At 47.8% G+C, this 12,740-nt stretch overlaps 1 protein-coding gene across 1 annotated transcript in view; it reads right to left on the minus strand.

The window, feature by feature from the left end:
• Positions 1-563: 563 nt before the first annotated feature.
• LOC135899884 (uncharacterized) overlaps positions 564-12,740 on the minus strand; it is a 285,314-nt gene continuing 273,137 nt past the window's right edge. Inside the window, exons 4-5 of the mRNA XM_070533328.1 lie at positions 7,206-7,347; positions 564-6,139 (exon numbers count right to left, since the gene is read on the minus strand). Of these exons, the coding sequence (XP_070389429.1) occupies positions 5,854-6,139; positions 7,206-7,347 (428 nt within the window). The 3' untranslated portion in view covers positions 564-5,853. The remainder of the gene's footprint in view (positions 6,140-7,205; positions 7,348-12,740) is intronic.

Here is a 12,740-nt window from a genome sequence, read left to right on the forward strand (position 1 = left end):
GACTCGAGTGCTCCCCGTAAGCAGAAGCGCCGCGACGTGACCTACGGTGTTCGTCATGCACAAGATGCGCACAACGCAAGGTTGTGGGTTCGAGTGCCCCAAATAGCTCAACCTTCATTAACTGCCTTAACTCATCCATTATTAACACCAATGGTTGTGGATTTGACTGCCTATATTGGCTGTGCCTTAGTTGCTTTCGTCTTAATTGAAACCAAAGTTCGTGGTTTCGAGTGTCTTAATTAACTATGTTCTAATTGTATGTCTTAATTAATTTCGCGTTAGCACGAAGGTCATAAGTTTGAGTCCTACCAAAGGTCGAGGGTTCGTAGCCTCGACCTAAATGCAAGACCAGCACTTAAACATTGTGCCGTGGCACAGTACTAAGGCCCTTGACACAGTATCACAATAAAACTACTCACCTATAACCACGGCATTCAGGTCTTCACGGCGTGTGCGGATTGAACGGCCAAGTTACGCTGGGCGGTATGATCCCTGGACGACGCAGCGAACACACCTTAGCACCGAACGAAAACAGCCTTACCAGAAAAGGAGACATTTTTTTATTTCTGTTCGATACAACCACAACATGATCGCCCAAATGGACAGTTTTCGTGATTCCGTCCTTGATGCACGATATGCGCCACTACGTCGCCTATAGCGCAATAAGACTATACATAGGTTTATGTACAAGAAACATTGACAACATGCAAACGGCGCGTTACTGCACACGTTAGATGAGATAGACAACAGGAAAGAAAGCGAACACGCCTACGCATTGAACAAGCTTTCGCTATGTTAAAGTATGAGTGACACGACAACAGAACCGAAATTCAAACGCAATATTTGTGAAAATGAGCAAGGTAACTGTCTCATGCCAAGTGCTATCTCAATACGGCATAACTTCAACACCATTATAAGAGGCTGCATTCGTCTTTCGCCCATGATAAAAAGAGGTAATCACCGCCACATATTGACTCGTCAGAAGTGTCATTGGCATGCACCTAATGTTCTTGAGTGTTTATCTAGACGCCAATGTACAGTGCGGTTAAATGTGAGAGGAGCATCTAACCAGTAATTAAAGCAATACGACTGTACCACTCCTTCAACTTAATCACGAAAACGTGACGGGTATTACGCCACAAATAGGCTTCCATGCACGGAGGTCGCGTCCCTGATAATCGCGTTCCCCGCACGGCTCTCGCGTCTTTGCGCGTTCGGCTTTTCTGCATGACTCGCGCGCAATGGTGAAAGTTGATGCTGTAGTTACGTAGCTGTGACGAGAGGTGGCGCGAGTGTTCTGCTACCAGAGGCAATGCGACGGCGTGGATAATCCGGTGGCGAAAGGATCTTGCTTCAATCTGGAGCTTGGGCTGCGGTACGTCTGTGCGCGCGCACTGACTAATGTTCTAATGCTGACCAAGACACTGCTGTAACGTAGCAGGGAAGTAAGCCTGAGTGCAGTAAATACGCACGCTATTAGAAGAACGTACCGTCTCAACGTCTTAACGTTGCTTAATAAAGGTTGCTGAAGTAGGGCCTATCTCACAGAAGGTACAACATCCCTGTTTTGAATATCAGTAAAAAAGAAAAAAGAAGAAAGAAAAGACATTAACTTGCCTATGAAGGGCGCTCGTGCTTTGCGATGAAGCTTGACAGATGGAACGGACAGCCGAAGGGGCAATGTCCAAAATTTAGGAGCACGCGCGCTTCCGTTTGCGGGACAGCACGCACGAACGACATAGTTGTCGGGAGCGGGCGAACATTATCTCCCGGCATCTTTGCGTGATAAGTCAAACTTCCTTGATTCTTCAGCGTGTTCCGTCGAATGATTAAAGCTGGTACGTATTTCGGCTAGGCGGTGTCCTTGTATAGAATGAGCAAGAAAAATGCCATTTCTTGTATTTTCTTTACGCTTTCTTCTGGGTTCTTTGCTAGCGAGGGCGCTTTAGACCCCCACAGCCTTACAACAGCTGTATTCGACAGCAGAATGTTAATTGGGCGCTCCCTTTAGCATTGATCGCGTGCTGTACAAACACCGACCAATCTGTCCATCTTAGCTTTTTCTACCAATCAAGTTCTGACAAGAAATTTCTGGCATTGCTTCTTGGAGCCGTAGTCGAGTGACGACAAAGTCGCTCACCCAGCGAGCTCTACCACGAAGTAATGCAAAAGAAGCACATGCAAGAACCTCAGCGCCCTACACTCCATCGCACTGTCTCGATGCGTTGCCACGAGAGGCCGCGGGACAACAGGAGTGCCTTCGCTCGATTCTGTTCTGGCTATACCGTACACGAGCACTAGCGCTTTTTTTTTACGACTTATGATAGGGATAACGATGCCGTGGCGTGTTCAGATTCAATGACATCGAGGAAAATCAATCCACATAGAATAAGGGGGACATCACGTCGCACTATTCCTGGGCCGGCCGGCGTGCGCATTTCTAATCTTCGTCATTTGCATAAAGAAACAATATACGTAATCAATAGGCAATGCGATGCCTCGAACTCATGTCGGTTTCTTTAGATTGTTCGTTTGGGTGTTGTCGTGCGCCCATTAAGTGAATATTTCAGAAGTTCAACAGCGAGACGCGCCAGAGTTTTGGCGACGGCGACGTCCCGCCTCTGTGGAAGTTTTGAGCGGCACTGCATTCTTAAATCGCGCTTGCGTTCAGATATCGGGAGGGAAAATTTCCTGCAGAAACCATACCCGACTCCGTACCACCGCAAGCTACATCAGCACTGATTGATCGTAGGTGGCTTGCCGTTTAAGGACTGACTAAATAGTGTACTGATTTGGATGATGTGACGAGGCACGGCGTATGCGGTGTTCCCCCCTGCTCCAGCCCTCTCTCACTCTTAGCACGTGAAGCATGCGGAAAACTCGAAGACCAACTAGCACGTGAAATCGTCGAAGCCGTTTTCACACAAAAAAACAAGAAAGTGTGCGTGAGCAAAGCTTCCGTGTCCTTGCGCTATAGGGTGAAATACATTTACTTAGGCCTGTTCTGAGCAGTGGTCGACAAATTGGGAATCTGCTCCGACCTTCGTTCGCGCCGCTTATACAAGCTACTCTTTTATGGCTTGCGCACGCATGGTAGCCAAGATATTCACATGAGTCTCTAATAGAACCCTTTCAGGTGGACAGTAGGCACTCGTCCTGTGTCCTTCTGTCGTTTTTGTGCCTTCGCACTTTCCTAATCATGAATGTACTACAACAACGCAGCATGTTCACCGTTTTGTTGGAGCCCAGCGGGACCACGTATGCTGACCACACTACTTCGTGACCGGTTAAAAGGAGCAGGGACGCTACAAAGTCGACACGAAAGAAACAAGCGCAGTTTACATCTGGGTATTGTTACCATGTACCGTATTTCATAAGTTTATATCTTTGAAAAAAAAAAATGACGCCACTATAAAAAAAGCAAGTAGTCAGACAATGAAATAACCACATCACTCGCGCAAGTGCAACTATGATGGATCATCCAGGTTAAAGAGCAAACATCAAAAGCGCGATTCCTTTAATCGATAACGTGACTGATAGTTCGCTGATGCATTGTTGCGGTCCGTTTGATGCCATCAACTCATTCGCACCGGGTTTGCACGGTGTCCCTGCTCCATTGTACGCGTCACAGCACACTTGAGAGATATACAGAATTTGCAGACACCATTGTATTTACAGACACCGCTAACCGTAACCGACACTGATGGGAGGACGCTCGAACTTTACATTTCTTATTTGATTTCATTTGATTTCATTGAGAACTTGGACGCTCTTCCCATTGCTCTACTGAAGGCCTGCCTTTTTCTGACCCCCAGCGATGGGTCAAGAATGCAAACGGCAAGTGCTCCTCAACGTCAACGCGAACGCGTGTGTCAGCTGCCAAGTCGCCTCGTCCTAGTTTCCCCTCCCTGTCTTCATCCCTCGCATTCATGGCAAGCGCCCGCTTTATCCTTGCAGAAGATACGCAAATACGGAATACCGGATGATGAGCAAATGACGAAGGCAGCGCGCATAGCAAGCTGGAACTCCTGGTACCAGCTCTCCCACGTTATGTTATTGGCATGTTCACCAGCTTGTCGCCCCGTCTTTGGACAAACACTGCGGTTAAATAAACCCTACACGTAAACATAGGTACGCGCGATGGTCGGGCAATGACAGGACTATAAACAGGGATGCATATAGGAAACGCTGTCTCTTTTCTTGAACTTATTTTCGTGTGTCAAGCACGATGGAGTATTGAAGCATATTAGGGCGATTATGGTTTGTTCGTATACATGATGATGCCACTTGCACGGTTATATCATAGTGTGCACTTAACCTTTTGTATTTTGAATTACACATCTGTAGCTATGTCAAGCTGAACAGGATAGTTGAAATGTAACGATGCTCCGTAATTACAGAATGTCTTACACGCAGTCGCGTAGCCGTTTGGCCAGCTTTCCACGTTTAAAACCGGCCCAAGAACTGTTGCACATCTCTTGCCCTTTTCAATGAATCTTTTTGTTCGGATTCGACTAGCGATATTATAGCAGCAAGAGAAACAAATAACAAAGAGACTGTTGCCCGAATGGACAAACTTCACAACAAAGTCCATCAACTGAGCTGAAAAAGAATGAGAACCGACAAACAAAATTGGCTTCAGTGTTGTTGCGGATTACGCGTCTCGGTGGGGCGTTATTCTTCAATGCAGCAACACCGCAGCCATGTGAGTACTCCGTATACAAAAGGCAAATTTTGGTGATGTGTACCTGGCGTTATGAACTCGAGCAAATGAGAGAACAATGAGAGAGAAACGCGAGTACAAACGTTGACCGGTGTCGTTATGTGCTTTCCTACGACTCTGTCCTTCATTTCGACTGCGATTGTGGCTTATGTCGTGCTTAAAGACGCATCCCAAGCGCCAGAAGAAGAACAAAGGGAGTCTCATGACGCGATGAGGACGTTTTCGCTTTCCTCCCATACGCAGCAACGGACGCTTAATTCAATCATACATTAGCATACCAAGCGTGTACATATACACTTTAAGAACAAAGAGCAGTTTGGAAACACCTCTTTGAAAGGGCAACTACTTCTCATGCATTTGAGTCCGTCTTCCAGAGGTGCTGCACTGTTAAAACCTAACTTCAGCGCCAATGCACGTGAGCAATAAATAACTCTTCGCGTGTGTGTGTTTGTGTGTGTGTTCCATGTTGTTTTGCTAAACTCGTCTGAATAATGCAACACTGACTGACCCAGAATCGTAGCTTTCTCCAGTTATTCTCGTACACCCCAAAAGAGTACGTTACCTCTGGATAGAACGAATGTACCGTTTATGAAGCCTATAAATTGGGCTATTTTTTGTGTGTGTGTCTTACGAGGGAACAAACGAAGAACAGGACGGTGGTAAGAAAAAGACAACGCATGGCGCGGACTAACAACTGGGCCGGTATAACGCAAGGATTCCTTTTACTCCCCCTGTACGCTTCTTATAATCCCACCGTTCACTACTAGCCTAGCCCGATGATAACGAGGGCGTAGCGGCGCTCGGACAACGGACGAAGCGCGAAAGGGAATAGCGGTGGGTGGAATAAAATGATTACGTTAATCCTGCTTCGGGTTGTTGACGGGATGCGTGCTCTCTTTCCTCGCCATCCTGTTCCCGCGCAGTTGCCGCGTAAAAATGAACCGCACAGAAAAGGTTACGGAGAACTCCAGAAAAAAACGGAGTTAAATGAGAAACATGCACACGCAGTTAGTTCCCGCGAGGAAACAGTCACTAGGTGGACACCTTTTCTTTTTTGTTGTTGTTAAGAGTATAGATCAACCTTTCTCCAGCTTTCTTTTAAACACACTGCCTCTTCCTCGGTCAGTGGTTCAACGGTTCAGCGGCGCCCTGCAACTAACGGACCAAGCGACCGTGGCCGCAAGGGGCGCTGCGGTCAGAAGCAGCAGCGGCCACCGGCGACCTGCGGTAGTCACGTGGTCTGCCGAGGAGGCGCCGCTGTCGTCGCAGCTGCCACCGTGCGCGTAGTGTCCGCAGTGGTCCTCGATGAGCGGTCCCGAGATGCGCTGCATGTGGCGAGCGAAGAAGGCGCTCGCCCGGTCGCCGCAGTCGCGCTCCACGTGGAAGTGCTTGCACTCCACGAACTCGCTGAAAGCGCTGCGTCCCGCCCGATGAAGGTCGGGGAGGCAGGCGGTCGTGCGAGGTTAGGAAAAAGAAAAGTAAACAAACGAAGTATGTACATCAAGTTTCAGGAAGGCAAGCAAGACAAAAGTTGGGAGCAACATGCAGACGAAGCGATCAGCAGTCGTCGAAAAAAGGCATATCTCGGGAAGCGTCAGTTGTTCGAGTACTGCTGATCATTCCGACGTTCGGAGGGGTTCGCATTGCAGGCCGTCGGACAAGACGACGATGGGCGGGTAGTGTTTGATTGTTTTCGTGGCGTTCATGTTTTCATTCTTTAGGAATTTGATGTAATAGCTGAAGGAAATATGCAGCGCGACATACTGGGGAGAAACGAAGCGGCAGACTGAGGGCAACAGACTTGAGTGCTCGACTATAGACCTCCTACACCTAAGTTCTCTCTCTCCCTCTTTCACTCCCCATTCCCCTCCCCACGTGTAGGGTAGCAAACTGGACTCAGTCTGGTTAACTTCCCTGCCTTTCCGTCTTCCCTTCTCTCTCTCTCTTTCTCTTGGACTGCTTCATTTGCGTCAGATGCCGCAGGTTTAAGCAAATCGACACATGAGCAGTGAGGCTGAAAAACGATCCATATGGTGCGCGCAGAAGCATAAAAAAATGTGAATTGTAAAAGAAGTGGACAGCTCCCAACTGCATCATTTTTTACTTGGGAATACCGAACCAACTAGCAGGCAAAAAGTTTCATATCACTTAGGCTGCCGCTTTACAACCGAGGCTGCTGCTCCTGCCTGTTTCGAGATACATCCGTTGTCCGAGCAAGTTCCGTGTCTGTATTCTGGGTCCCCGACGGCGTTGTAAACCTAGTTTTCTTCGCGAAATCACATAAACTGACCACGAGCAACCGCAAAACGTCTCTTACGTAAGGCCGTTTCCTCGATGTGGCCACCGTTCGGGAGCCCCGACACTGATGATAAGCGATCGGCGTGATAAGGATGTCACTTATCGCTAGTGAAGTTTTATGACTGCGAGCCGAGAGGGTGCATGCGTCTGTGCCGTGTAGCGGTATATTGAGTATAGCACTGACCAACAAGATCTCTTGAGCCCGTGGTCGACGTCCTGCGCCTGGCTCACGGTTTTGGCCAGCTCCAGCGTGCGGCGGTAGGCGGGGGCGCACTTTTCTTCGTCCAGCGTCACGTTACGGTTGCAGCGGGCGTGCCGAAGGAAGTCTGCACAAGATAGAGGACAACTGTCCAGCGCGCTCGCATCACCAGCGTTCGCACTCACGAAATTTAACACAAACAAACGACAATCATTAGCGGAGCAGTGGGAGGTACAGCTCGCCAGACCGGACCTATATATGGGGTGCAGAGGACATTCCTCCACCACGCTCAGCGGGCTGCCAAGGCCAGTGGAAAAAAAAAATGGAAATGGAAACATCTCGAAAGAGAAACCTGTCAAGTGCGCTGAGGACGTGGAGGAGAAGTGTTGCTTGCTGCAGGAAGACGTATATTTTCAAAGTCTGCCGGTAAGGATAGCCCTAGCCGTCTCAAAACCAACTCAAAAGGTTATCTTGGCAGCGGCCTTCGCCAACAGTTCAGCGGAACGATGAGTGCTGTACGCAGAGAAAAATAGAATAAAATAATGAATAATTTATGACCACGGCACATCTTTCTTTTCACACACCGACCAGTTCAATTCCTGGGATATCACTGCCAGACATCAGAGCCTTCGAACTTCATTCCGCTAATCGAAACCTAGACGAAAATCTAGGTAATCGATGTTTCCTCCCATTGAAGCCACAGCGCTTACGTTTTTCCTGGGCGACGTTCCCTGGCTCCGAGCTTCGAATCATTCCGTCACATATAGAAGGACGTTATCGTGAACGAAAATAAATTTACGTGAACTAGGCGTACAGGCTAATCAATACTGCAAACAGAACATGTGCACCCGATCCACATATATTCGCTGTCCACATATATTCGCTGTCCAACTTCGGCATTCTAGCCCCCACGCAGGCAACGGCCCGCTTTGGCTGTCGTAATTGAGTGCAAACATCACTTTGTGGTATCTGCGATGTGTCCTCTGTGGTTTGCTTTAAGAACCTTCTGGTTCGTGACATCACTTATCGTTTCTTGCTGGGGTATGATTGCGGATTGTGCGGGACCATGTTTACTCTTTCGTCTAAAAACGCACTGTTTGCTGCATGTATCGTATGTGTTTTAGTCCTTGCGTGTGTGTGCGTGTGTGCCCGTGCGTGCACGCGTGTGTCGCCTGTATGTATGTAGCGTCACGCATTTCAGAATACCTTCACAATATGTCCAGCTAAAGAAAGCGGAACGTAAGCGGAACTACACAAACACACACGAGGATTACATGACACCACATGATGTCTTCTTTGAGGATATTACGTCCATAGGCTGAGCCAGGTATGCTTTACTCAAACTATCAGCACTGGACTGTGTGTCTTCTTTGCTTACCTTTTCCTCCCATTTAGCCTTCTCAGAGTGCAGAGTAATAGCCAGGTTCAGCCTTGCCTGTCTGTCATGTATCTTTTTGTCTCTCTCTTCATCTGACCTTTACTGCGAAAGCAGTTAAGTATACTAAGTTGGGACTGCCTTGCCGGGCCCATACGCCAGTATATCATATTACGTTGACAACGACCGCTGTCGTCATTGATGACACACGAGGATTTCTGTCGCTGTTAGGCCACCTCGTCCCCTACAGCTTAAAAAAAATTGCGGGAGAACCCGTCTTGTGATGAGTGTCGACGGTAATGCGTGCAATTAATGGTATAGCGACACAGCGTATTGTCACCGTTGAACCGAGCTATGCATGAGGCGTGTACTGCAGCGGGACTCCTCTTTCCTGCTTCCCTATAGGAGACTTGGTGTCATGTAGAGCTTCCACCGCGAAGCCTGCGCATAGCCTCCGAAATGCACGGCACGCCGGCGCGTGCGAACGCTGAGAAAGGCGCTTCTTTCTGGACACGCTGCGCCATCTGGTGGCACTGCCGAGAAGTCCGCGCGTGGCTTCCGAGACCAGAAGGGTGGCGCGCCGGTGCCTGCGAACGCTGAGAATTGCTCCCTCGCTTGGCCGCACACTCGGTGGCACACACTCAGTGGCACCAGTTGGCGAGAGGTTCGCTGAAGGTGGCCAATACCAAGTGCGTTAATGGCGCTGCTTGCTGCAAAGCGAGGGGAGACGAAAAGAACGCGTTACGGCTGTGAAATGCGTTTACACAGACGCCAAAGGCCTAGCCGTTTACATGGATGCAGCCCACTGCTCCAATCTTCCGTATTCTGCAATCAGCGTTGCTAATCAGCATGGTGGAGAAATCGCTGCGTGGACAATAGGCACACTGAACTTCACAACCACCGAAGAGTCTTCTATATAGCGCTCGCAACCACGTACCTCTATACGCAGGAGCCCACAACCATAATATCAGACTCGCAAGCTGCCTGCCGACACTTCCAACTCGATTCCAACACGATTTTCCAGACATATGTGGAATAATTTGAGTAAAGCTGTCCAGCTTTTTTTTTAATGCAGAGATATGCTACGAGCAAGATAAGTCACGGTCGATGACTCCGAGAAACTTGTAGTGGGTTACCGAAAGTATAATTTTCCAATCAATCATAACGGTGTAGCAGGCCATTGACTTCCGTGTAGATGCCATGACATATCGTAAACTTGCGTTGAACTGCCGGAGTAGAAATCGTAACCGTCGTAACGATCATCGTAACCATCGTCTAGCTGCTGACGTCGCACATGCTCGCGCGGGACACATAGGTTTTCGTGTGACACAAACACATTGGTGCACCTGGTAACACTCTGCGTAATTGCGGACGATGCTGGGTAGCCAGCAACCACCAGAACGCTTCGCCTAACATCCATTCCCGCAGTGCGCGAGATCTGTTTCATTTTTTTTCTTCTTTCTCTATTCGTTTTATGCCCTTGAACTGTCAGGGTGGCTTAGTAAAGCTATGACGTACTTAATGAGAGCGGCATTCCGGGCAAGTTGGTAATCCATTGCTTAAAAAATATTGCGCGACATAAAAAACGACATGGACGTGAAAGTGTGTCGTCTTGTCCATGTCGTCATAAAAAACGACATGGACGTGATTGGTGTGTCGTCTTCTTTCACGTCCATGTCGTTTTTTATGTCGCGCAATATCTTTTAAGCTATGACGTACATTGTGTGGCGGAGAATAAGGCCTCGGGTTCGGTTCCCAGCTGTGTCGCTTATGATTTGATGATGGCGAAATGCGATTTATTATTTACTTCGATTTATTTGCTTGGCAAAGAACACCAGGAGGTTAAATTAAATTAACAATTAAATTATGGGGTTTTACGTGCCAAAACCAATTTCTGATTATGAGGCACGCCGTAGTGGAGGACTCCGGAAATTTTGACCACCTGGGGTTCTTTAACGTGCACCTAAATCTAAGTACACGGGTGTTTTCGCATTTCGCCCCCATCGAAATGCGGCCGCCGTGGCCGGGATTCGATCCCGCGACCTCATGCTCAGCAGCCCAGCACCATAGCCACTGAGCAACCACGGCAGGTGAGGTCAAATTAAATATTTCGCCTATCACTGTGGAATCTCCTATAGGAAGATAAGCCGCAGAACTCAACTCCGACTCCTCTACTCTATTCCACTCAACCCAACTCCCGCTCCACTCTGCTCTGTTTTACTTAACTCCCACTCCATTCTGCTCTATTCCACTCAACTCCCACTCCATTCTGCTCTATTCCACTCAACTCCCACTCCATTCTGCTCTATTCCACTCAACTCCCACTCCATTCTGCTCTATTCCACTCAACTCCCACTCCATTCTGCTCTATTCCACTCAACTCCCACTCTATTCTACTAAACTCCCACTCTACTGTACTCCCACTCACTCACTCACTCACTCACTCACTCACTCACTCACTCACTCACTCACTCACTCACTCACTCACTCACTCACTCACTCACTCACTCACTCACTCACTCACTCACTCACTCACTCACTCACTCACTCACTCACTCACTCACTCACTCACTCACTCACTCACTCACTCACTCACTCACTCACTCACTCACTCACTCACTCACTCACTCACTCACTCACTCACTCACTCACTCACTCATACGGTCGGTTGTTCAGTTAGTCTTTCCTATAGCACTGATAGATGTTTCCACGACGAACACTATTCCTGACATTGTAGTCATCCCCGAGCTGGCTTGCGTCGTCATCGTTAGCTCTTTCAAGATCTCTAGCGCAACCATCGCGCTAATTACCATAACCATAATGAGAAGTGCTTGCGTGCGTCTCACGTCCACGTTTTTTTTTTTTGACATGCAAGGCTTCACTAATGGACGTTTCCCGTCATTAAACCACCTTTATATCTCGACGCAGTCCACACAACAATCCCCGAAATGAGTGGGCAGGAGAGTATTAGAACTGGCGGGCACGGCAGACCTTGCCGAAATCGCGGCAGCCTTTTCTCCAAGCGGTCGCGTTTGGATTGGTAAGCTTGCGTGTCGGGGACGAAAGTACGGCGGGGGCATAGTGCCCCGATCCGAGAGCCGCGTGCTCCGTGATTATTTGCAATGATTTGTAGTACGTCGGTACTCCAACGTATTTTTTTAACCCTACGTCGGACCATTTGGTCAATTAAGTATGCCCTTCTCCGACCGCTTCGACTGGAATATCAGACGAGGACCTGACTGACAGGATACACGTGGAGCATAGAACTTCATCGTTTGAGCAAGTATTTGCCCCACAGAAGGAAATTTACGTGAATACCGAGCACACACACACAAAAAGCTCTCAAGCACTCCAAGGATTACTTTTTCAATACTACATTAGTATCTCTTCTAACTACTAACCCTGGGCAATTTTGGAGCGTAGTGAACAAAAGAAACGATTCCGCTATAGCCCTTAAAGACTCAAGCGATCAACTAATCCGACTTGATGAATGCGCAAATGTTCTAACTCTGTATTTGTTTCTGCTTTTTCCAAAAACTTGTGTTCTGCAACCCCTACCTATCCCGGTACTGACTTTTTATCGATGCACCCTATTGTCTTTCATATTGCTTGCGTAGAAAGAATAGATGAGTTAAAGGTTTCGTTATCAAGTGGCATTGATAATATAAATTCCAAGTTTTTGATCAGGACTAAAGTTTGCAGTGCTATAGTACTTTCTAAAAATCTATTCCATCAATCTCTTCAGACAGCCTGCATTCCGGAATAGTGAAGGTTTCGGAAGGGCGATTCCTTTGCACAAGTCTGGGGATAGCCATTCGCCATATAATTATCGGCCCATTTCAATTACGTGCATTCTCTGTTAAATGATGGAACATCTCATTTACTCTCACCATGCATCATTCCTACAGTCAAGTGCCTTCTTTACAGATCATAAGCATAGATTTCGCAAGTCATTTTCCTGTTAAACTCAATCTTTATCATTTACACATGAGCGAAATTCCATACTTGACGGGGGTTCCATCGTTGACTGTATATTCCCAGATTTTGCGAAAGCGTTTGACAAGGCTTCTCATCAATTTTTAAAATCTAAGTAAATTTAACATTGATCTGAACGTTCTTCAATGGCTGAACTCTTTCCTCACCGA

This window comes from Dermacentor albipictus, chromosome 2 (genome assembly GCF_038994185.2).
Source record: "Dermacentor albipictus isolate Rhodes 1998 colony chromosome 2, USDA_Dalb.pri_finalv2, whole genome shotgun sequence".
In the NCBI taxonomy this organism is placed as follows: Eukaryota; Metazoa; Arthropoda; class Arachnida; order Ixodida; family Ixodidae; genus Dermacentor; species Dermacentor albipictus.